Below are 27,627 nucleotides of genomic sequence, written 5' to 3' on the forward strand. Positions count from 1 at the left end.
CCTTAGGAAAATAAGATCTCACTCGAAAAATTATACTATATAGTAAGTTTTCAAATGATGTATTGATTACTCCAGTAATGCAGTAAGGGCGGAAGTAACAGTGGCAAATTTTAAAAATTTCCTTTCAAAATTCCCCTCCATTACCATTTCCCTTGTTACTGAGTGGCAATACTGTCACTAGTCAAACAAAAACATACTGAGTGGATACTACTGCACGTTTAAGATGTTAAAGACGCATGTTGGCCTGTGAAATAATATTCAAGAAAAAAATAATCCGAACGACATGCTACGTTCTTAAGAGCAATGTATCAATGCCCGTTCATTTGCCAAATGAAACTATTCATTTATGTCAAGAATAATTAACCTACAATAACAGTATCATGTAAAGTACATTAATATTTCAATACACAACGCAAACATACGTTACAATACAAAACTGGTAACACAGAGACAGTCACTAATGTAAATGCACAGTATCTGCAGTGTGATACCAACACGACGTTCACTTTTCACATCATCTTACGTATAAAAGGTAGTATCCACGCAATGTTTCAGTTCACCTAATGACAATCCTGACACTCAATAATAGGCGGTTTAAGGTAAAACACGGGAAATATTTAAAATTTCTCTGTTACTTCCCTACCTTCGGCATTACTGACATAATCGGTACACCATCTGAAAGCCTACTGTATAAATTTTCGAATGAGATATTATTTTCGACGACACATTAACTACAGAGTGTTATAATTTCTTAATTTCAACTTCAGTAGGTTTCGGGTGCTTAAAGGATACTTCCCCTTACCTCGGAAACCAAGAGGAAAATAGACCATATTCTCTCTCTCTCTCTCTCTCTCTCTCTCTTTTTTTTTTTTTTTCTTTCTTTCTTCTTAGATTGGCCTCCCTTATAAGCCCCCAAAACATCTGCACTTCCTTACCAAATACCATATATACACTTATTCCATTCATATATATATATATATTTTTTTTTAAAGAAAAATTTTGCAGAACTTTTTCCTCGTTTTATATTCAACTTTCAAACAGCGAAAGAAGTATCATATATTACGTTCTCATCCGTAATGGCCAATAACACATTGCCAGCTGGACAAAATAAGAACCATACATGAGGGCCATTTTCCTTCCCACCCGCGGCAACAGCTTGCCGAAGTGCATAAGTCATAGATTTTCTGAATCTTTCCTCCATTCTGCGTACCTATTTAATGTATCTCGGCCAATTAAAACCTGAGCTACAAGCACTTCAAAGTAACTCTATGGAACATACACTTCTTGTAACAATCGCCCCGGTACCAACGGCCTTACTTAGCAAAATGAGCTTCGTCATAGTTAAGAAATGATCTCAATTCAGATATATTACGATGGCCAATCTATACTGTTCCTGTTACGCATGCAGTTTATATATATATATATATATATATATATATATATATATATATATATATATAATTTCTTCATTTTTATTTCCCATGTGGTTATCATTGTTCTATACTATAACAGAAAGATAATCACAATGTTACTCTCCCCCACCCACCCTTAAAAATAAGTTTCGACAATAGCAGAAGACATTGGAATGAAGGAAGAAAGCAAGGCCGGCCATAGAAGTTGAACGTGAGTTCTTCTAAACAGGCTGCTTCCAGCACTACCATTGCCCCCAAATAAAATGTCGGAACATAGTAATTTTAAAAGCAATTTCTTTAAATCGAATTAATCGACTCAATTTAAATACTCACTCTGGACGTTCATTAATCGTTCCAAGCTTCACTAGCAATCGACAGAGGCGTCCATTCTCTATCTCTTTTGCTAGCTCATTTTCCAATACATCTCCACGCAGTTGGATAGCATCTAACTGAGTGTAGAATCTCGCTCCTATCATTGGCATGAGATCTGTAACACTTCTTGCTCTCTGGCTTCCAGAGAGGAGGTACCTTCAACGAATGCATACAAAAAGTTAAATGCCGGGTAAAAAAGGAATCAGAAAAAACAATACGGATTCCTATATTGATTCTACTTTTATTTATTTATTTTTTAAATTAACAATCGATTAATTCTCAACATTCATATTTGTAAAAACCGACAACTCAAATAAGAGACTTCCATTCATATTATTTCGTTGCCACTTATCAAGAACAAAGATAAAACTTCCAGTATTTCTGTACACATTAGCAACTGATGTTTTAGGAAACGATGCAACGTAAAAAGAAGTTTAAATATGACAAAGTAAGGATTCCGATAGGAGAATGTTAATGTTTCTCAACCAAACACGTGGTGTGACTGGAAAGTTTTAAGACAGTTGGCAGTACTGCTCAGGAGGCGTAGATATAATAGCCCGTTAGCATGGAAGCGCTGGCTTGGTATATCCTTGAGACATGTTGAAACATGCACCGAGATATCTTTATTCAGAACGGCGTAGCAACTAGCTGAGTGCGGGTGTGTGTGTGTGTGTCTTGGCGGATTTTTAAGTGCGCAAAATGGATGAAAAATTGGAACAACGCATTTGTGTGAAAGTTTGTTTTAAAACTGAGAAATCTGCTTCGGAGACTTACGAACTCTTAAAAGCAGCTTTTGGAGACAAATGTCTGAGCCGGTCAAACGCGTTTACCTGGTTTCACAGACTCAAAGATGGCCGCGAGTCAGTAGAGGATGACCCCGGTCTGACCGGCTTCAACATCAAAAACTAACGAAAACATTGCGAAAGTTGGCGTTTTAATGCGCTCGAACCGTAGACTTACAATTAGGGAGATGGCTGAAAACCTGAATTTAAGTTTCTATGAGGTTCAGTCAATTTTAACTGATAATTTGAACATGCGTCGAGTGTCCGCGAAATTTATTTCAAAAGTGTTGTCACACGAGCAGAAACAGCACAGGAATTTTTGGCCAAATTCAACATTTCTGTGCTTCCGCAACCCCCGTATTCCCCAGATTTGACTGACTTCTACCTCTTTCCTAAATTAAAATTGTCACTGAAACGGAAGAGATTTGACTCAATTGAGAACATTCAAGCAAATACAGAAAGAGTGCTTCACACCATCACGGACAATAATTTTCAGTAATGCTTCCAGAAGTGGAAACACCGTTGGAATCGGTGTGTTCATTCAGCAGGGAACTACTTTGAAGGAGATCCATCACAATAGCCTGTAAGTACTGCCATTTTTAAATTACAAGCCCAGTCTTAAAACTTTCCAGTAATATTTATTTCATTACAGAAATATATTTAACTCAGTTAGTTGTTTTGTTTCATGGCACAAGATAAGTTGTTCTATTTCCTTTTTTGATACAAGACAGTAACAAATCGTGAACTGACGAAACATAAAGAATATTAATTTAACTTTAGTGTCTTCTCTAATAAGTGACTTCGTTTACGATATTCAAGAAACAAAGGCTCCAGAATCTTACATTATTAATGTTTCCCTGATTAAGGAATTTTACATGAAGCTGAAATTAGAAAACAATTTGACTCATATTTTCCATGTAATTGAATAAATCTCGTTCTACCGATGAACAATAATTGGATCGTTATCCAAAATACTTAGAAATAGTTAATTGTTTGGCTGTCATTGGGAACATGAAGTTAGTAACTTCGAAGTTAACTACTATCTAAACTTCTTGACTTCTTAGTTAACTTCTTGAACTACTATCTAAAATTTAAGAACTGATATACAAGGTATGATCAAAAAGTACGGTGAATGTAGTTGCATAGTGCCATCTACCGATGCTGTATCCATTTCAACTAGTAAGCCCGTTACCCTAAACCTTTGGTACAGTCAGTGTCGAGTTTGAACGAGTTGTGACATGTTAGTTGGCTTCCAGAAGCAGAAGAGTGAGGACGTGTTAAGGGTGTCCGTTTCACTCCAACATTAAGTTTTCTGTAAGCTGCAAAAAATGCCAAAGAAGCTCAAGCAGTGTCAAAATCAGTGTATGGCGGTGAAGCGATGACATTAAAGACTGTTTATAAGTGGTATGAGTGGTTAAAAAACGTCAAGGAGTTGGTAGAAAACGAGCAACGATCGAGACGTTCTTCGACGTCAAAAACACATGAAAACATGCAAAAAGTGGCACAAATGATTTATTCAAACAGGCAAATGACTATTCGAGAGCTTTCCTAACAACTAAATATCACGTATGGGTGTGTGAAAAGCATTTCAACTGCCGATTAAATGGGCAAATGGCTTCCTTCTTCACCACGAAAACGCGCTGTGCCACACTTTAATTTTGATCCGCGAGTTTTTGGACGGAAAAAGTGTTCCTGTCTGTCCACATCCGCTCTCCTCACCAGATTTAGTACCATGCAATTCTGGCTCTTCCCAAAAATTAAAACCTGCTTAAAGGGAAACGTTTTGACACCATTCTTTAGATGGAGAGGATCACAGACAGAACAGCTGAACGCCCATCCAAAAGGAGCTTTTCAGAAATGGTTCCAGTCATGAATTCAGCATTGGACTGCTAGCCAAGGAAAGTAGTTTAAACAAGATTAAATCAAATTCTATGTAAATTTATTACTTTGTTTATAATAAAATAATTCACCGAACTTTTTGATCACTTTTCGTCTTTAAGAAAACAAAATGCATTATAGTCAACTGCTGAGAAAATATTGAGTATCGAAGGTAAGAAATACCCATCGCTATCAAGCACTGAAAAGCTATATTGACTGATTGTATATTTTACTTTATATTTGAAACATTCTTTTATGTTCTATTATTTACCTGTTTGATTTTCACACATCCGTACTTATAATATAAAATAAATTTACAGTACTTACAAATGTATCCTTTATATTCTCATGGGCAAGAGCACTTGTTTCCAGTGCACATAATAGCAGATTCAAACCCTGCTAATAATACAATGCCCCAGATGAAAGCCCGAGTGATAGTGGTTCGGATCCTATGTTAATGGTAAAACCCATAAATAAATATTTACATACAAAATAACATTTACTTACAATATGAGATTACGTAAGTCCGTTGAGTAGCTTCTCGCTACAAGATCAAGGGATGTCTGTAAATTTTCACGCTGCACTGCTAGAAGAGATTTACAAGCTAGTGCCAATACTAGTCTTCCTAGTGCTGTCAAATCTTCTTGCTGCAAAAGCACAAATAAAGTGTAAAACGTGTGTTGCGCGAAAGCATTAACTATGCATGGTTTTAAATAGACACCTTTAGTTTAATTATGTCCAATGATAAAGATAATGATAAAGATACGTAGGTTAAACAGCAAAATGATAATGCAAATAAACAATTATTGAATACATGGTGGAAAGAAAAATCTTATTTTACTTCATATATATTATTTATTAACACTTCGAGTTTTTGTGTTGGCTGTGAGCTGACCCTGCAAAATTTCCCTTCCTTTCCTGTTTCGGGCTGATCCTCACACTGCAGTTTATCGTCCTTTGCACTCTGATGTCTTATCTCGAACGCTTGCTTTCACTTTCCACATAGTTCTTTGCTTTCAAAACACCTTAGTATCTGCAATCTAGTCGTAACGTTCGCGCTCTTTATCTTCCGATTGAAAGAAATCCTAACATGCTTTTTTTATGTTTTTACGTTAGCAGGAAGAACAACGCTGAAGAATGATGAGATAGCAGATCATCAAACTCTACATGATTCTGAAAGCGATTTCAGAGGGAGAAGTGATCTGAAAGTTGCCATAAATGATTCTGAAAGTGAACTTAGCAATAATGGGAAGAATATGAATTAAGAAATAGAACAAGAAGGGGACATAAAAAATGGGGTAGTCGTGATGGACCATCACTAATTAATGATGGACTGAAGTAATATATAGCGAGTGAAATGAAGTTTTACGTCCTACGGTTATGTCAGCTAGGCTAAAGAAGACATGATGAGAAATGAATGAAATGGTGGAATAAAGTGGGAGTAAACAAGAGAATCCTGAGAAAATCCATGCACACGGTGTTTGTCCACCTCAAAGTTCACATGGCGCGAGCTGGGAGCGAACAAGGACCCCATACACAGAGAACAAGTGATTTTGAGATCCCTCAATTTCCTTTTAATGTTTCAAAGCCAGGTTTGTAATTAGGTGTAAAGAATAAGCCCCCACCCACCGACCCACCAAAAAAAAAAGGTAAAATACAAATGCTGGTTTTATATTTCCATCATTATCAACACACTGAACTTGGGAACATTTTATAATTGAAATTTCCGAAGAAAAAAGAAGAAAAATTAGGACTATTTCTGTGGTATAACAAGCAACAGCGTCAAAGTGTACACCACGTGAAGGGGTTTGGTTTCTCACGGTGTACACAATAAGCAAATGCATTTCGAATTTTTGCATTTCTCCTTACCCTACTCAAAACTTTAGTGAGATAAATGAATATTTGAAAATATAAAATATTAAAGCCTTGAGATTTATCCAGCAGAAGATTATTTGGTTTCATTTTAGCGTTGTATTCCACGAACACATTAGTATTTTGCGCCCTGAGCAGTATACTAACCCGTAATCTCAACAGCACTGCGGGTAGTCTATCAAGCAAGGATGATATCCATACTTACTCCAATAGAAATTCATGGGGAACCATTTTTAAGATGGATCACCTCTATCAACGAACTCCATTCTCATTTTTTTTTTTTTTTTTTTTACCCCATACATCCTAGGGCAGCCATCAAGTAGTTCTTGCGATTTTCTATCTCCCGGACGGAAACACGGACACGAAGCTACTCACCGTCACACTCCACTTCAGTGACATGCCCATACGACGTGGTGTTCCATCCCGTGTTTTGGTCGTATCAGTAACTTCTCTCCTGAGGATACAGCCCGACACGAAAAAGAGTCGACTCTCGTATAAACGGATTTACACAACAAATTACGGAAGACACTTCAATTAGTGCTTATAATTAATGTACATTTTCTGAAATAGAAGGTTAGTTACAAACACATTTGACATTACTAGCATATCGAAATAAAAATCAAAACCAATATGTGAACAGGAGTAACAGTATCACATACACACGCAAACGCAGATGCAGAATCCTCCAACAATAGTGATTAGCGACACGGCGAGACAGATGTTATAGTAGTAGTGTTAAACTAAATGTAGTCGTTGTACTCCACATTGTCTGAGCTGTTGCTATGTAATACGGGGAAGTATTAAAAAGTTTGTGCAATTACTTTGTTTGCAAGAAGAAATCCACTTGGGAGAACTCTGATATCATGACATCTACAGTCACCGTGTCTAGCGGCACATTTTTGTCAGCGGTTCTTCACTTTCTGCAACTCCGTTTTGTAAAAGTCTGCAGTTTGGCTTTGAAAGCACAGTTCAACCTCAAAAATGACTTCATCCCTACTGTCAAAATGGCGTCTTCTGAGTGGACGCTTCATTTCTGGGAAGAGAAAGAAGTCACTTGATGCTAAGTCCGGTGAGTATGGGGTAGGGCAACATTTTATATCGTAATTTCACTACCTTCATCAAGGATGCATGGGCAGAATGAGCTGGTGCATTGTCTCCAACAGCAGCACCCCTTTTGTGACCAATCCACGACGTTTCTTCTCTAGTTCTTCTCGTAACTTAGTCAGAAGATTTGTGTGTGGCAGACGCTCGAAGAAGCTTATGCTCCGCACCCTCCTTCCTACTATGAACCATTGCGGTAGACGTAGGTTGCCAATTCCTAGTATTCCGTGATCCCTCTGATTACTTTCAATGATTATTTTAACATTTTAAGTATATATCCATCATATGCTCCAAATGTTGAATCCGACGAATAATTAATGATAATGTGCCAATACACACTCCTAGAGATGTTAGGGTGTGGTTGCATGAACATCAGAATAAACTACAACACCTCCTGACCAATCTAATCCTCGACCACAACATTACTGAATACCTGTGGTCAAATCTGGAGCTCAGAATATGAAGCAGATGGAATTCCTCCATCCTCGCTGATGGACCAGTGTACTGCACTGCATAAGGGATGGTACAACATTCATGGAAGCTATTTCAACTTAGAAGCCTCCATTTAATGATGAATTAGAGCTGTTCTGCAAGCTAACAGTGGTAGCACGCTGCGTTAACCAAGTAAGTTACATCTATATAAAAGAAAGCATATAGAGAGCGAAAAATTTCCGGCTGGCGACCAGTGTTCAGTAGGAATGGTTTCTGCGTAAACTTAGAGGGCTGCGCAATTTCTGTTTCGCACGAAAATAAATGACACTGAATGAGAAAATACACGGAATGTGAAATCGTCACAACGGTCATGGAAAGTCAAGTCTTCACAACGTTGTAATTCACCTCTCCTTTTCCACCCTCAATCAAAGTGGTTCGAAAAGGTAAGATATTTTTAACATGTATGAATTGTCCAATTCAAAATTGATTATCCTACATCTAATTAACTGGTTTTGAAATTTTATGCCCTGATGTAATCTCTTTCTTTGTCAAACCCAAGGCTGTGTGTGGGGTCGGGGATCTCTCACAATGTGATACCGTATGTGGGGTGAGAGATACTGGCGATTATCATTTTTGGATTGGCGACTGCGTCTGACTTCGAAATTCTGCGCCCTGTGTATATATATTATCTTATGCTACTTTATTTTTTTAATTTCTGATTTCATAATGGGAACCAGTAAACTTCTTTCCTCCTCAGTTTCTTTACGTTTTTAAAATTACATGATGAATGCATTATGAAATGGGCTTTAATGGTCGATATGGACAAATTTTTCTTCCAACTTATATTTATACTTCGGCATCTTTGTGGAGACCTGTCTTCAATTCTTGGTAGTAATGCATGTACTTCACATTCCACGTTGATCTTCAACAACTCATACCATGGCGTCGAAATGAGCTCATAAATCCTCCAACCAAGAAATGTCTTTAACTGCAATACCATATCAATTATTTAAGTACTAATTAATACTGTTGGCAGATTAATCAACCATGCGAGTTTTCGTTACCCTTCCGCCTGAAAATAGGGAATTAAGGAAAGTGGTGATATGTATGAGTGATTTCTAATAAATATAATACATCACTCACCATGTAATAGATCAATTCCTTTCTCCTGAACTATCACAAACCATTCATTGCTCTCATGATGAGACTGGAATCGATATCACGACCCTAAACGGACGTCGATAATACTACAATTCTTGCTTCGCAATCAGGAGTTCTGGATTCGCATTCCGTGACTCTGAGGGAAGTTCAATTTCTTCTCAATACTCCTAGTTGAACGACCAGATGATACTACTAAATATACAGATTCTAGCCAGTTAACTTTCTATGTTTTTGTTAATAGATCATCTTAAAAAGGGAGATTATTACCTATTCACCGCGCCTCCATTTCCCAGTGATGTCGATACACTTTTTGTCAAACACAATAACTTCCTCTTGCTATTTTTAACAGATTCGTAAAAGTTTAGGTCTATCTAGACCTGGCTCCGTAATGGCAAACGAAAACACAGTGAAGAAATTTATTCCTTGAAACTAGGCGCATGTTATAACTTTAGAAACGCAGGAGAAACCAACAGGAAAAACATATATGCCAACAAACTAATTACAAAAAAAGAAAAAAATCAATAACGCGATCAAGTAGGCCAACAAGTAAGTATTTTAAAGGCACAAACCACAGACAGTACTGAGGGGGGGGGGGGGAACTTCATTTAAACTGACCTTTCATTTACCTATTACATTTAGGTAAATGAAAGGTCAAATTAACTTTAAAATACAGCTATTATTAACGAATAACTGACAACAATATGTAAATACAGTACTTAATAAACTGAAGTTTCTAAAAGCCTTACCTGGTAATGAGGTATCAAAGCAAGTGGATTGGAAGCATTCGGATCAAATGAAAGCACATCCGCAATCACACAACAACTGAGCCTGAGTCGGGATTTTCCCGTTAGTAGGATTTTTGTAGGGTCTAATACTCTGCACGCCAGCCCCGCTGCGTGGATTATTCTCAAGGCAGAAGTCAGCTGGATAATGTAATTCCATATTAGGCCCTCGGGTAATAAACCTGGAAACAAGTGAAGACATTAATGAATAACAATTTGAGAAGCAAATACGTAATAGATATCACAGAGGTTGTAAAATACAATATTCCTTGTGTTATTCTCCTACCTCTACACAATGTAATTCCAAATGATGGAGACAGACTTTAGGAGTCTATTTCATTACATTACACAAAATCAGTAGTATTGTAGTCAAAATATAAATTTTCAAAATTACGCTACTTAAAAAAAAAAATGACAAGTGTAATATACAGAAAAAGCTATTTAAAAATTACACAGCACACAGTTGTGAACAACACTTAAGAACCACATCAGAAACGCCAATCGGAAATAAAAGGAAAAATGCAGAGGACATTGACAGAGAAAGATAAACTGCTAATGCGTAAGAACATATGAAGCATATGACAATCGTAGTATGCCAGTGAGTCGTCTCAGAATAGCATTCAAATGGAAGTCTGGTGAACAAGTATTGAAACCTTTGGCTTCATAATATGCTGCAAACGACTAAATGACGCATATAAAATATCTTAATACCTTTACAAAGGACCAACAATTGTGAAGGTTGAAGGATGCAGTGTAAGAAGGATGACCCAGAGTTTCACTCATCTCACCGTACCGCATTGTATCGTGAGTACAAAAGACTTCAGAACAACAGAAACAGCTGTTGAAGATATGCCGCGAGGTTAATCCACGAAAAACGATGACGACCTCTATGTATGTTTCTAAAAGCTAGAAGGCTTTCGATATCGAGGTATATAAGGCCAAATGACTAGCAAGTAACAGACTGTTCTCGCTTAAAGAGCAGTACGATGTGTTTCACTAACACGAAGCCATCCGCGGCACTGTTTATACTGGTGCAGAGACCACAAGGATTGGGAAGCAGAGCAATTCTCTTTACCATCGACTAGATTTAGTCTCAGGTAGTCGTCTGCTAATCCTGCAAGAACATGGAACATAATATTAAGCCCCAAACATCAAAGCCAACCGATAGGGCAGTTGAAGTGAATTCATTTATCTTGGAAGGTATTATGCTAAATAGAGATACAGAACTTCTGATACTGGAAGGAGGTCGGATGCTAAATCCTTTCTCATACAGAATTTCTACAAAAAGTAATGAGACCAAATTCGGGAGATGGGTGGGGGGCAATATTGACGATATCGCTAAAAAAAAAAAAAATCATTAAAATTCTTCAAAGTAGGAGCCTTGAGCGTCGACACACTTCTGCCAACGAGTTTTCCATGCTGTGAAGGTGCCCTGGAAGTTCTTTTCTGGAATGTCCTTCAAGCAGCGTGTCGAAGTCGCTTTTTCGACCTCTGCTACGGTCCCATGACAATGTCCTTCGAGGACTGTCTTCACTCGGGGATCAGAAAAAAGTCCAATGGGGCCAGTTAGTCGTTGACACGAAGCAGGTGTGACTTGCTGCATTGTCATGATGCAACTTCCAATTTGCGGCAATATCTGGCCTCACTCGGTTGACCCTTGCCTTCAATCTTTTAAGCATTTAGACATACAAAGCAACCGTGACGATCTGTCCTTCAGGTACAAACTCGGATGAACCATACCTTTGGCGTCAAAGAAGACAATGACCACGGTCTTGATCTTTGACTTGCTCATTCGAGCCTTTTTTGGCGAGGGCATGCTACTGTATGCCATTCGGCCCTTTGGTGTTTTCTCTCCAGGTCGTATCACATTGTTCAAAAAGTCAATGTTTGTTTGAACGCACTGCACAAGATCTTCGCAAACAAGCACAGATTTGCCTTTCGTCGTCTGACAAAATTTTCGAGATGAGCTTGGCACAAATTCTTCTCGTCTCTAAATCCTCGTAATGATTATGCGCACAATCATTTCATAATTCCTACGCGGTCAGCGATCATTCGAACATAACGGCCGGTCTGACTTCAGCCCATCACGCACATGTTGCATATTGCTCTTGGTTCTGCTCGTAGACTGGCGTCCTGTGCGAGGTTCGTCTTCCACTCTCTCTCAACCGTCTTTGAAGCATTTGTGCCATCTCAAAACGGTGGTTTTTGATAGATTTTCACTCCCGAACATTTGCTAGATCATCTCCATAACCAATTTCCCGACTCCCTCACAAAATTTAATGGCGTAGCACTGTTCGAAAGAAGGTTTCATTTTTAAGCTTCGAGCGAGCCTATAGACAGGGATCCACTTAAACCACGATACAAACCGCACGGAAGTTCGTAGGCAACTGACGCTAGGTGTATTTTGAAGCTTAGTCCTCCGCACCCTACATCAAACTCGCCTGGAGCGAGCTCGCTGCAACATACAGTCGCGTCAAAAATAAATTGGTCTCATTACTTTTTATACAGACCCTGTGTGCTCCATTCAATGTTCAGCAGACGAAGACAGTACTACAAAAGGAATCCGATGTTACCACAAACACATCTTCGTGCAAAGTAAGGGAAGAGGATACAATACATGCATCGTCGTTATAGATTATTCTAGCTCCAGATGAAAGTCACTGCTTTCGTTCATTACATCTATCGCAAAAATACATCTATGTAATGACAGGTATGACGAATGTACTTATATTCGAACAATATTACTCAATCCTGTTGTACACCTTATCATCTGCTTTGTTCCCTTCACCATTCCAAGCTTCCTACGCTATAATTTCTACGCGACTCCTGTGATCCTTTTATGTGCCGCATAACCAGTTTTGCGCTTGCTCTATCCATGTACACATGTTTCAAAATCAACAAATTTGACAATAATCTATATAACAACACATTTTAGCCGGTATGACTGGGTATCTGAACCATTTCCAACCGAATGTGACTCAGCATTTTTTGTTTAGTTTCATTACGGAGATATACATTTTACGAACATAATGAATGATTTTTAAAAATATACAAGGTTTATCCTTTTGTAACTATTTCAATATATAAGGCGTGTTCTTTTATAACTATGATTCAAACTGAAGTTCGATTAATCTATATAAAAGAACACAGTAATGATTTTTTAAAAAATATTTTCTGGGGTTATTTTCTGTAAGATAAATCAGACAAAAAAGCCTGTAAACGAATGATGATAAAACAAGTAGAGTCCGATGTGGTGGTAGAAACAGGAGTATCCTCACGATAATCCTGCATCATTGTCTGAAACAATATCTACATAATCATCAATAATAATAATAATAATAATAATAATAATAATAATAATAATAATAATAATAATAATAATAATAAATTCAGCATTTCTAAGTAACACAATAAATGAACACTTTAAGTTTACTGACAACCCTGAATTTTACGCCTAATGAAAACTTACTAGAATGCTGACGTAGGAGAGCATTTTTTTGGTGACTATACGGTCGAGGTGCGTTAGGATCAGTGCTAAATGGATCCACATATCCATTCAATTGATCAGGCTGAGAAAAATGCTTCGACATCAGTGTTTCTGCTCCCGGGTGGTAATCATAAACAAACAAAATTGCTGAAATAAATGAGAGAGAAAAAGATGTAATGAGTATTATTATAAAGTACGCAAAATAAATTCATGCTCGTGTACTTGCAAATTTATATTGTAACTTCATGTCATTTTTTATTAATAAAATTTCGAATGTTGTAATACAATTAAATAAATATATTACCAAACTGAATGACAGTTTCAGTATTAGAACAATGCAGTTATCAGTCATCTGAGATTTATATCAGGTAATCTAAAAAGTATTGAGACTACACACGGGATGGCGTTAGTGTCCCAAATCTCAAGAGTATACGAGTCGCAGCGGGTCAGGCCTAACGTTATCTGACAGCTGAAATTAGTAGATTTGCAAAATGTGTTGCATATCGTATAATCAGACGTAAGGTATTGCGCCGTAAAGATGAATGTACTTTCCGCAAAAGTGCAATTTTATTTTTATAAAGGCGCAATTGTGGCTCAAGCCCTTGAAAGAATTTGTGCTCTTTATGGGTAAGATACGTCATCAAAAGCAACAGTCAATATAGGGTTCAATACCTTTCGTTTTGGAAATTTCCATGCCCAAGACGCTCCTCGCAGTAGGTGACCAATCACAGCAAAAATGGACGATATTTTGGAAAAAGTCGAGCAAGAGCAATAGGTTTGTAGGTATACTCAATAATGACATTGCCAATGACCTAGATATCCATAACCAAACAATGTTTTAACTATTTGGAGAAAGCAGGATACAAAAAGGAACTTGACATTTGGATCCCACATAATCTGACTCGAACATTTACTCGATCGAATTTCTATCTGCGAATCTCCACTGAAGCGTCAATAGCTCCAGTCATTTCTGAAGTAGTTGATCACGAGTGATGAAAAACGAAAAACCTACGACAACTATGTACAATAGATCAAGGTTGAAGCGAGGGAAAGCTCCACAGTCTATGGCAAAGCTCACATTGACACCAATAAACTGTTTATTTCGTGGAACTGGAAGGGCATCGTGCATCATGAACTTCTGCCGCCAGCCCAGCCGGAAATGGTCAACAGACAGGTTGTCGTATACCACGCCTACAACGCCAGAAAGCATACATCATTAACGGCCCGTCAGAAATTAAGAAAACTTGGCTGGAGGGTTCTAATGCATCCAATGTATAGCCCAGTACTGGCACCGTCAGACCCCTCATTTGTTTCGGTCTCTACAGAGCGCCCTGAATGGTCTTAAGTTAGTTTCAAAAGAGGCATGTGAAAACCACCTCTTTGTCCCAATTTTTCGTTCAGAAACTGCAAAAGTTCTCAGCAAAATTTGGTATTGCCGCAAAACAGCAGGTCATCAAACAAAATGGTGTACTTGTTTCATAATGTTCTTTTAAAATCACAATAAACGTATTCTCAATTTTAACCTCGAAAGGCTCAATACTTTCTAGACAACCTAATATAATGAGTCTATTGAAGGCTTTATTATAATGAGATACCTGTACTGACGTTTGGTAATATGCGATCCTTTAGATATGCTGGTTTCTTTGGAATTTCATTTATGTAAATGTTCACGTACGCACACAAAATATTAAAATAATTATTCAGTAATACCTGAGAAATGTTGCTTTCTTGAACCTTTCGAGTCCTGCACTACTTTTTCGCGAATACGAGCATTTAGTAGTACTTACTGGGATAATTCTTTTTAAATACATTTTTCACAACTTTTTAATTCACCCAATTCCTCCGCAATCTGCTTTCAAAAGAGATATGGAAACTACTAAAAAAAAATTCATTCAAATCAAATCGCTAGGGAGACCATATCGTGAGAAACTGATAAAAACTTACGATACACAAAATCGGTCATCATCTCCATTTACTATATATCATACAAGGTCACTTTATATATTCACAAGTTTCCACAAGGCTCATATCATGCGAATCTTTGATGTGTTTCATTCTCAAGGAAGAAACCGTTAGATCTTTTTTTTTTTTAAACAAAAAAAAAAATTAAAAGCTACGGGAAAGCTGCAGGTACACTCATGTCCAAAATTATTGTCGCATGTCTATAAACATGTTGTTGTAGGAATATAATTTGATAACGAATTCGCCCGGTATTTCTTACAATGTTAGTATGTGTATAATCGGCAAAGACGTGTATGTGGCAAATTTTATGTCAAAAGAGCAGTAAGTAAAAACAATATACAACGAAAATAAAACTTTCTTGTCCATTTAGCAACATTTCGTTTTACTCATTCTAATTTTCGTATTTATAATTCTTTCCCTATGAAATTTACCACAAATATACATTTTCCGATCATACACATAGTATCAGTGTTAAAAGTACCCTGTAAAATCATTATCAAATTATCTTCTTACAAGAAAACCGTTATAGATATGCGACAATCATTTTGGACATGAGTGTACATCAGGATATTTGGGGTTTGTTGAAACATGATTGCTGCAGTATCATAGGACTGAGAAACAATAAAGTTAGGCTATTAACGTCAAAAATTACTTGATCAAACACTGTATATTTGTGAAGCCTTTTCTTATAATGTATAATATGTTTCTGATGCAACATTTAAAAGTAGCCCTTTTTTTATAAACATTTCTAAACAAGTAGCCCAATCAAAATGCTGTAATTTATGATTGTTACACTAAGAACGGAAGAAGAAGAAAATATCACAACATAAGTACTTACAGTGGTCCCCAAAAGCTTTGGTTGTGAACACTTCTCTCAATTGTATAATATTGGAATGTTGCAGTCTTTTCCACATATCCACAAATACCATACATTTTGTATTTGCTAATCTGAACCCTAAAAAACAAAAGAAAAAATCCATTATTGCGATCATGACACACTATACAAGTTTAACGAAAAGTTACTTAATCCCATTAAATGTCACTATCGAACCAACTCACTTAATTCCAATATGTTCTTTCGAATCAACTTTCTTAATTTCGATGGTTTTTTTTTTTTTTTTCTTTCTTAATTTTTAAAGCCAAAGTGTTGATATTTAATACAAGGATCCCAAGTCTGTAATGCATTCATTCAATTCAAATAGATTACAACGAGAATTTGTGTCTAGGAGTAAACATTTCCTTGATTAGCTGTGTTGGCCAACACAATGTGTTATTTATCGTAAAAATGTTAATACAAAACTTGGTAACATTCAATGTCTGTTAGATATATTAATGACAATTATATTGCCTATACATGATAAACGAGAATATTAAATCTGTATAAGATGCGTTCAAGTTTTAAGAATGCAGTTCATATTAAAATACGCGAACACTTTTTGCGAATTTGCGATACAGAAGGCAGCACCGTGCAGTGCTCGTAGTTTCTACAGTCGCCGCTAGTGAGCAGTGTTTTCGATACTCCTAATGGCGATTGGGCGTCCCACAATCTTGCCCTTCAAGCTAAAGGAAATTGATGATTAGTGAAAGATTTTTTTTTTTTTTTTTTGTATTCTCCGATCGGGAATCAAACCCGGGACCACGTGTACTACAGGCACACGCGCTAGTCACTAGATCAGCAGGTAGGACTAAAAATGGCGACGTTCAGTGTGCAAAACCAGCCGGACCGACAATATAACTGCGTGTGTGGAGAGGCAGTAGGTCGTTATTACGGAGGACCGCCGATTAAGTGTGCGTGATATCACCTCTAGGGTTAGTATTTCCATTGGATATACTGACATCATTCTGCATGAAAACACAAGGCTGCGCAGGTGGCAATGTGGGAATCAATGTGAACATGAATGGTGCTTTCTTTCCGTTAAATGTAACAATGGATGAGACATGGATACCACTTTTCAATCCTGAAATGAAATGGCAGTCGACACAATGAAACCACGCAGCAACTTGGCCACCACGGAAATTGCAAGTTACCACTAGCGCTCAGAAAGTAATGACCGGTTTTGGGCCAGTGAATGCCTAATGCTCACTCACTATGTTTCAGAAAGCATTATAGTAATGGCTGTATCTTCGAACATGTTTTATAGACTAAGCTTATTCCAATACTACAAGCAAAACGATCGAGAAGGTTGTTCATGTGCTTTTCCATCAAGACAATGTTCCTGCTCATCGGACACACCTAACTCAAAGTTTCTTCGTAACAACCATGAAGTAGTGCTTCACGCTCCTACTCACCAGACCTCGTTTCTAGTGATTTTTGGCTATTTTCAACAATGAAGAACACCCTCCATGGGTGTTCATTTTCCTGCTGGATCTCTCCAGCATCAGCGATTTTCCAGTAGACAAAACACATCCCTAAGGCTAAGGAATCATGGCGTCAACGTCGCGAAAAACATGTGCGTCTAAAGGGAGATTACTTTGAAAAATAACATGAGTTTCAACTTTCTGAGGTAAATAGTATGTGAAATAAAAATCAGGAGCCCTTTCAACTTGACCGCACTTCGTCAAAAGATCAAACGATGGACCAGACAGGAGGCCTCTGATTGTTGTATTTCTCAAAGTACGAAAAATTTGGCTTTAGAACTGTCAAGTAATACTGAAATACAATAAAACTTGCCTTCGATGTATCGCTTTTTTTTTTCCTGGAGGTCTTTATGACTGAAGTACTTTCATTATTTAGGGAAAAATTCATGAACTCTTTGGAGTAAAAATTACCTTCTCTTCATAGAATCGTTCAGAAAATGAATATATTGCTCTTAATAACAATAAATCCATTCTTAGCAAATATACCAAAACTTGTCGTCAGTTAAACTCGTGCTTATTTTATTCAATAAAGATTTGATTTCCCTCGATAGTTTCGCTAATTTTTCTACTAACAAATTAATGGGTATTAGAAAATTACCCATAAATGACAGGTAAAACTGTTTCCTTTAATGTAATATTACAATATGTCCAAAAAGTCTCCACATACATAAGACTAAAGAAGATCATTCTCTCTTTGCAGGTAAGACTATGATAAGATCATCAGAATCCTGGTCACCTTCCTGGGAGAATCAGCTAGCACCAGGAATGTTGCACAGGCGTTCAACAAGACGTATGTTTTAGGAAACACTGTTGAACTAATAAGCAAGTTTAGAGCCAGCATTGATAGATCAGCCCCGTTCGAGATGCTTACGGAATGCTACCGACAAAATAACATCAACGGTAACAGTTGCAGTATTGAGCGTTGTAAAAAAAATAAGGATGTAATTCAGAATAATTTATCTCGTTCCTTTTATTATTTATTTATTTTGTGTGTGTGGTGTATAGTATGTGTATGTAGTTGTTATAGCCTACAAATTAAAAGAAAAAGAAAAACCTGCGGAGTTCAGCATCAACAAAACCAGCATTCACTGATTAGTGGAAACGAGGATCGGCGTGTCGAATTCTGACATGCTTATAAGACCAGTACTTCTTGTCGGGCTCTGGTATTATCATCTCGGACGATTACTTTTATGTCAGCGAAGAGATTAATCACCAGAACATGAGTTACTGGTGCAAACAAAATCGTTACGAATTGTGGGTTTCAAAATACATAGTTCAGAACTAACAGTACGATGCTTATGACGGAGTCTTGAATAAGGAACGGTGCCTTGCGATGCTACAGAAGATAATACGCGGTTGATGTTGAATGCGGAGGGAGGCACCCCGGTATACTTTCAAAAGAATTTGTTCGTTTTTCACTACGTCTGTTCTGTGCGTTAATACCTGAAGGACTTGGTTTTCTAAACCTCCTCAAGGCTATACGCTTGGCACACGCAGATTGGGAGAAATCCGGGTTCGATTCCCGGTGGAACCTCAACGTGCTAAAAGTGATATTAAACTCTAAACTAACCAAACTTGTTCCCCAAACATTTGATCTTCGATGACAACCCACTGAATGGCAGCCTCGTCTCCCAAGTACTACACTTCTTCATTTTCACTTCTAGGGTTAACTTAAGTTGATCGTTTAATTACTAAGAAAAAACCCAAGACTTGCATCATCTGTAGGCCACTTCGTAAACACCTACCGTCATGTTAGGCCGAATATCTCGGGAGTGGAGGAAATTCAGTTATCTATGACTATATCTAGACGGGTCTCATTGTGTGATATTTCTATTTTGAAAATAAATCTAAGTTTTACGGCCCACGGTTATGCCGGTTAGGCTAGGAGACGGTGATGATGAGTAATGAATGAAATGGTGGAATGAAGAAAGTGGGAGGAAACGGGAGAACCCCCAGAAAACCAACACACACGGTGTTTGTCCACCACAAAGTTCACTTGGCGGGGGCTGGGATCGAACCCGGGACCCCAAGCACCAGAGGTGAACGCTCTACCACTGAGCCACCGCGGCCACACTATTTCTATTTTGAACTGAAACTCCTTTCGTATGGAGAATTTTGGAACATTATATATATTAAATCTTCATAACTAAAGAGCTAATACTTCCAGACAATGTTAGTAAAAGAAAAAGAGTGGAAGTCGTTAATAAAATAAACAGAACATAAATTCTTGAAAGTTTGACTGTTAAAATCTTTGTGAAAATATATAAGTACTTACGTTTCTGAGATGCTAATAAAATTTTAGTACTCATTCTTTCTTTTATGATTCCATTCGATCAGCCTACTTAATTTATAACTGGGTGAATCTGAATATCTTTTTTATTTAATGATACTGTACAATCGGCTCAAAAGTGCAATTTTACTTATTGAAACCATATCAGCAGGCAGTAGCGTACACAGAATTTCACCAAGATGGGGGGAGGAGGAACGTTCAAGCTTCCAAAGTCATCGTTTCAGAATTTTTTATACCTATTTTAATATGGTATTGTTTCCGTATCTTGTTGAAGAGAATGGGGTAGAATCCGGAAACCCTCCACTGAGTACGCTACTGCTAGCAGATCATCCTGTGCACACTATACCAGTATATAACCTATTAAACAGAGTTCACCAGAAATATTGCTGGCAAGAACTAGAAATTAACAATTCTCGATGAACTTTGAACCGACTGCATTGAAGTACTTCATGCGTCTGGTATAGTCTTATAGGATATTGGTACGAGTAAAAATAAAAATATCCTATACCTTCGTCCAAAAAATTACAAATATTATGAAGAAGAAAGTCGACACAAGTTTACCATGTATCCTTTTGAGGCAAACCCTTGTTCCGGTTTTAGTATTTGTTGCTTTATATGTTGAGGCTGGATAGCCGAGCAGTTGAGATTTGTGCATTGGCGTTGACGGTATAGGTTCAAGAGGGCACAATTCATGGTAATTGTCCAACTCTGATGGTAAGTCTGAAAAGAAACAGAACAAAATTTTTGTCTAAATTAGTAATATTTAGGCACTTACTTCTCCGCCAGAAGAATGTCTTCTTCATTTGTAATTTATATAAATCCATTAGGACATATACTTCTTACAGACAAGATAGATAGACTGGGAGTGCTTTAAAATGTTTTGCATCGGTTACATTACATACCTTTTGATCCAAATACACATCATGAGTGAAGAAACTACTAGTCGCCGCAACTAATAAATATCATAAGAACATTTTCAAAGCAATGCATGTATAAAATGTACTAGAAAGAAGACTTTCTTGTGGAGTAAAATGAAAAAAAAAATGGAGATAATAAAGAAACAAAGCACGAAAGAGAACAAACGAAAAAAGAAACAAAGAAAAAAGCAAGAAAAAGGAAAATTACCTAAATAAATAAACCTCTTTCATGTGCATCTTTCTAAACTTTTGTTAATAAGACAATAACACTGCATTACTCCACCAAAGAAAATTGTTTCCTTCTTTTATAGCACATTTTATAAAACCGTTGTTTTTAACTTTTTCATGATTATTATGTTTTACTTTTTATACTTACTCTACCTTGTGGATGGCAACAGTCCCCTTATTACGAAAAGAAAAATGCTCAAACTTGTTGCTATGAAGCCATCAGAACGCCTAGTCGTCTGTAACCAACCGAACTTCTGTGAGGGTTTGGGTTGTATAATAAACAGCAAGGGCTAGATAGTTATTTATAAAGAATTACTTTTATAAGAAAACAATAAGATAAAGTGAAGATATTGTCACCAGGTGTACGTATTTGTAGAAAATTTCAAAGCTTCAGTTAGTATGAGAGTGAGTTTAAATTGCAAGATTTGACACTAACGAACAGAAAAAGAACCTAATAAAAACAATGTAAAAAAAAAAAAAAAAAAACTATTAAAAATTTCTGCCGATTCTCTCTGTTAATCATCTTTTCCCTAGGTAACTATGAACTGTACCAATGTTATCTCTATTAAAGTAAACGTACTTAAAACTTCAATCCAATAGATGACTGATCACATTACAGAACACTAATCGAACAGATTTGAATGTTATATTATTCTTTAAAAATCAAATCATTACGCATTGTACAATTAAATATCTAGAAATACTTTATGGTTTTCAATAAGAAAATTTTATTAAATTGTCATATTTCGCTACTGGCTATTAATCATCAGTGGCATATTACATGTTAAAGATACTTTGGAAAAGTAAACATTTTAACGATGAGCTACATAAACATAGAATTAAAAGGTTTTGTTTTCCATTATTTCCAGAACTGGTAAACCTACCAACGTATCTCTTTCGCCGACTACCACTTCCAATCCGCGTACAGGTTCTCCAATCATACCTCCAAGATATACATCATTTTCTATCCATTATTAGCTCTGTCACAAAACATTTACCTCCCAATACCATCTTAGTCTCTGTAGACGTAACCTCATTAAGCGCCAACATTCCATTTACCTACAGTCTCAGTGTCCTTGAATAATTCCTACACACATGTGCTCCGAACTGCCTATCCAACTGCCCCAATTTACCCTAACCACAAACAATTTCATGTTACAAAGTAACCGTCAAGGGCACTCGTACAGTCACCTCCCACCTTCTCCCCTCTCATGCACCAACCTATTCATGGAACAATATTGGGAACAACGAACATTCAGCTCATCACCACTTCAACTTTGCTTTTGGCTTACATCATAGACAAATCTTCCTAATATGAACTGAAGACCAACCAACACTGAATTAGTTCCTATAGTTCCTAATTAACAAGTGTTCAGTCAAATTCACATGGTCCTTCTCCAACTACAGACACGTTCTTTTAATTTCTTCATTAATTTTTGTTTTTCAATCCTTATTTCCTATTATACAAATAATGTTTCCTTCATTTAATATTCTTTCTCCTCCTACACTCTTACCATCCTGTAGTTTATCTTTCTCCATTAAAGTGTTATGTACCGTACTTACATCCTGGTAGTATCTATCACGTAACCACGTAATCCTGCCTTGCGAGATAGCAACCGTTGAATGATTCACCGTTATTATTGTTATTTTTATTTTTATGATTTTTTATTCCATTCTCCTTACTGATGAAGCGTTTCAGTGGCAGCACTTAAAGTGTGCATTTGTAGCGTGTGTGATTATGTCCTAAACATTTTCTGGTAATTTATATGCTATATATACGTATATTATATATATAATAAAATTATTTACTTATTTTTAAGTATTCATGTCAGATACCAAAAGCTACAATTAAAAATATAAAAATCTCACCAGGATACTGTTCAGGATCTGGCTGAGCTAAAGTTAGAGCGTGTCTTTGCAGACATTCAAGACGGAGATCATCTGAGACGTAGAACCAAGAAGCATTTGTTGATTGCTTTGATTTTAAATTGGCCAAGTGACTGGGTGTTCCAGGATACACATGGAAGTTTGGCAGCACCATTGGTGGTGGCGGAGGAATATTGTTGGCGAGAGGAGCTGTTTCCCCAGCTGGATAAAAATAGGTCGTTCCACCAACATTCTCCTGTAAAGATGTAAAATAAATCTTGGTTACAAAGTGGTAACAAAATACTTCTTCTTTTCATTTCCTTAGCGTTGCAGAACATTTGAAAATATCTTAACCAATTAGATGATTTATATTAACCATATAAAAAATAATAGCCCAATGACTATTCTCTGAGCGGCAATAAATGCAAGTGCTTTTGATGGAAAACTTAGGGAAATAAAAAGAGTGCGAGAAAACTGAGAGAATCTCTTAAAAATTCTAGAAAATAATGTTATTCACACAAACCACAAACTCATATGGACTGGAATTGCACTTAGTTACCCTTTATAGTGGACCTTACGTAAAAGTGACGAAAATCGACTGGAAGCCTTCGAAATGTGGGCGTGGAGAAGAATGGAAAGAATTAGTTGGGTCGAGCGGAAAACGAATGAGAGAGTGTTAGAAATGGTGGGTGAGAAAAGAACACTTTTAGATATTATTAGTAAGAGGAAGAGAAACTGGTTGGGACATTGCCTAAGAAGAGATTGTATCATGAGGGACGTCCTAGAGGGTATGGTGGCGGGAAAGAGAGGGAGGGGGCGAAAGAGACTACAATTAATGGATGATATTAAAACAGAAAGATCATACGCGAAGACGAAAAGGTTAGCGGAGGACCGTGGAGCATGGAAGATTCTCAGCTGCGGCAAGTGACCTGCCAATAAAGGCAGAATACCTATGATGATGATGACCCTTTATAACATCAGAGTGATTTTTGTTATGGAGACCTTTTACTTATTACGCCCTGACATTTCATTTAAATGCACTAATATATAGAATTACTTACACATACTCCTAAGTGAGTCTCATACAAGAAGTATTCGTAAGTTTACTGTGCTGCGTTGAATACCACATCCTACTTCTGGGAATACAGTTAATAATTCATTAAAATAAGCAATAAACACATCACTATAAACTATGAAGTACTTACTAGTGTTTCTGTATGTATACTTCAGTTTATTAATTTATTAGCTTGAAAGCTACTATCTATAAAGGAGTTTCTCAATTTCAATGCCAATCTGTACTCCGAACAGTTGCAGTGAATGTATGCTATTGTGCGCCTTCGTTGATGAACAGAAACCGAGTACTTCTGCAAATAAGACAATGAGAAACCGATATCTGCCTAACAACCCAGAATAAAATCTACATACTAGGTAGAACAATTAATGCAGAATATACTCGGGACCTTGCACCATCTGATTATAAGTAGTCATGATTCCCTTTCTGGGCTCGCTATGCTTCCAGAGCCACAAAGTGGTGGACACTCCAGTGCAGAAAGCTCGCTTCGAAGGACAAAAACCGGCATCGGGATAGGATTGAAGAACTAGCCGAAAGATGGCTCAATTGATGCAACACGATGGCCTTTTACTTCGTATGCATTGGCAGCTTTCGTTGTAACTTGACGCATAAAGCAAGTAAATGAAAGAAAAATTACAAAACTTTTGATTTATTCTTATACTTTGATACTATTAGTGATTTTTCTGCTGTAATACTATGTAGTTTTGAGTCCTGAAGGGTTCCCTACCCCCCTCTCCTACGTAATAAAATTATACTACGTGACGATACCAGACAGAACCATACTTTTTAAATTCGGATCATACGTAAAACTCAAAGATTTCATTTAAATTCGGATCATAATCTTAAAATTGTCACAATTTTCCTTATTCACATAAAATTAAATCACTTTGACATTCTCCGTCTTCAACGCGGTACGTGACGTTTGGGCCCCGCCGTTTGGGCACTGGACGTTTGGGCGCGAAGCCAATTGGGCGCCAGACGTTTGGGCGCGAGTTAAATTAAAAAGTCATTATGTTAGGCGCTGAGTACTAAGTTCCAATCAAGATATCACAAGGTGTCTACTGTAGTGGAAGTCCTTGAATTATACTGGATTTTGTTTTACATATTAGAAATACTGGAATTTCAAAATTCTAAAAACTGAATTAACAATTAAATTTTGTAAATTTAAGTTTCAGCCAAAGTTAAGTGTGCTTTTTATTTGATAACTTTTCAAGCCAAAAGTAAGTAGACCAGACTAGATATGATTGACTGCATTACATACATAGTGAGCCTATTCCATTAAAAAAAAATTAAACAGGCCTTCTACTCTGGTTATGCAATAAGTGTGAATGTCAAACACATTTCTAGTGGCTAAATGACCAATATATGTACACTTAACAATATTTTTCACTTTGAAATCGTTCTTTTTTCCCTTTCTCCACTTTCTTTAATGCAGATTAAATGCTTACAATGGGACGAAAAAAAAGTGTGTTAAGTTTTGATTTTTATATTGGAATGTTAATATAAAAAAGTGATACCAGAAATACGGCATACTGCAGTTCCTAAACTCAATGTCTTAGACATCCTGTATTAACATCTTTCCCTCAACTCGATTAGGATTTAGGATTGTTAGATTTCTGGGTTCTCGGCATTTAAGGCCATTTAACCCGTCACGTTTGAGGGAGCACACTATCCGGGGAAAGGGAAGGAAGGAAGCGGCCTGGACCTATAAATTAGATACCATCCCGGCACTATTAACAGTTCGTCTGATTCATTCGTTTTCTAGCTTTCTTATATAATACAAAAATTAGATCATTAGATCAGAAGTACAAGAATAGTGAACAAGCGAAAAATCAGTCCATAACGAGGTTAGGCAACAAATACCACAAACGAATTAAACTATTTAATTTAGAAAATATACAGATAAATGAGGTGAGATAAAAACAGAAGTATAGGAAATGTATATATCTTGATTCGCGCTTAGTTTTCAGTGCCTAGCTTACTTTATATGTCGTAAATTGTGATTTTTACTATGTACCTCGCGCCCAAACGTCTGGCGCCTAAACGGCTTTGCGCCCAAACGTCCGGCGCCCAAACGGCAGCGCCGAAACGTCCGCGCCCAAATGGTGGCGCCCAAACGTCCTGTCCCGCTTCAACGGTAACCCATCACTTAGCTACATCAAACTATTCAAAAATCGGTCTTCTGTGAGATGTCGTAGAAGAGTTAAAGGAACTGGGAAATAATTATAGCTGAAGTTTACACAAAATTTCAGAAAATCGTTTTATGTAATTTAATTGGCAATTCAGAGTTCTCAAAGTTAATGAGATTCATTTCCGGACAAAGTGCTTTTCAAGCGAAAAGAAAGGTTTAATTGCAAAAAGTGATCATGTGATCAGTAAGTTCTTGGGAATTCTGTCTAAACTTCAAACTATAATTATTTTCCGATCTTTCACGTTCCTTTAATTTTTCTAGGACAACTCACACAAGGAGATTTTAAGGAGTTTGTTGTACCTAGGTGATGGGTTACCAATAAAGGCGCTAGAGAATATCGAAATGATTTTAGCGTTTATTCGTTTTCCCCCGGATCCTGAGGTAAGAATATTCATTCAATTATTTAATATGTATCCTGCAGCGTTCATAAGTGGAAAAGATCCTGGTAACGTTAAGACTTTCTTACCTGATACGTAGATACAGAAGAGGCTGGAGTCTTATCTTGTGATGTAGGAGTTGAGGAACAACGACTCAATGGAGGAGATGGTTGCGGAGTGAGCCGAGGTGACAGCGGCACTCCTGGACTCTCCACCCGACCAAACCCTGGGCTCCCCACCAACGAGAAGCTGGCAGTGAAGGGGCTGGAATTCGTGGAAGAAGGAGACGGGGCAACAAGTGCAGGGAATGACGTCAAAAAATTGGGAGAACTGGCACTTTGAGACAGGGAGACGGGAGTAGAAACATGGGGGAGATACTCTGCAGAGTTGGGAACTGCGGTAACCTGAAATAAGAGAAACAGAAATATGCATATCTGGTGTCAACACATAATACGCAACAAATACAGTCGCAAGAATAACACGTAAATCTATACAGGGATAGCAACTTTAAATAACATCCCTATTAAGCATGAACTCAATTATGACTCCGTTTCTACCTTATTTAACTAATTTATCTTCATATATTCATGGATGCATTTTAACGCGTTGATTTAAAAGAGCAAATATTGTAACCTGTGTGGTGCGTCGTGGAGTTGTATTTTGCTACAATATTTCACAAATCTCACTCTTTGCTTTACCCAGCAGTCCTATTTCTCTAGAGTATTTACTTCAAGATTGAAACTGACGAATTTAAATCAAATTATGAAGAACTGTGAGTAAAAACACTAATTCCATTGATTGCGTCTACAAGATTTTACTGGACGGTTTCGGCCACTTAAGCTGTGGCCTTCTTTAATTTTTCCTTAGGTAGCCTTTGTATGCAACCAACTTACACACTTAAACTGGAATTGGCGATGCAGAGTCCAGAGGTTTCACTGTTACCTTGACTCGCTTCGTAATTTAGGCTATTTGAGTAAAAATCTTACACGCGCAATTAACAGAATTAGTGCTTCCACTCACCATTCTTCATAAATTGATTAAAAATGAGTTAATTTCAGTATTTAGGTAATTATTGAAACTGACTGCA

The 27,627-nt window shown here is 37.1% G+C and overlaps 1 protein-coding gene across 1 annotated transcript in view; it reads right to left on the reverse strand.

Moving 5' to 3' along the window:
• Positions 1-27,627, reverse strand: part of PAN3 (Poly(A) specific ribonuclease subunit PAN3) — a 59,281-nt gene that overhangs the window by 14,797 nt on the left and 16,857 nt on the right. The window contains exons 4-11 of the mRNA XM_081727951.1: positions 26,630-26,944; positions 22,904-23,156; positions 20,451-20,609; positions 16,080-16,196; positions 13,262-13,426; positions 9,757-9,974; positions 4,952-5,091; positions 1,746-1,940 (exon numbers count right to left, since the gene is read on the reverse strand). Of these exons, the coding sequence (XP_081584077.1) occupies positions 1,746-1,940; positions 4,952-5,091; positions 9,757-9,974; positions 13,262-13,426; positions 16,080-16,196; positions 20,451-20,609; positions 22,904-23,156; positions 26,630-26,944 (1,562 nt within the window). The remainder of the gene's footprint in view (positions 1-1,745; positions 1,941-4,951; positions 5,092-9,756; positions 9,975-13,261; positions 13,427-16,079; positions 16,197-20,450; positions 20,610-22,903; positions 23,157-26,629; positions 26,945-27,627) is intronic.

The sequence above is a fragment of the Thermobia domestica genome, chromosome 10 (genome assembly GCF_964235325.1).
Source record: "Thermobia domestica chromosome 10, izTheDome1.hap1.1, whole genome shotgun sequence".
NCBI classification, from domain to species: Eukaryota; Metazoa; Arthropoda; class Insecta; order Zygentoma; family Lepismatidae; genus Thermobia; species Thermobia domestica.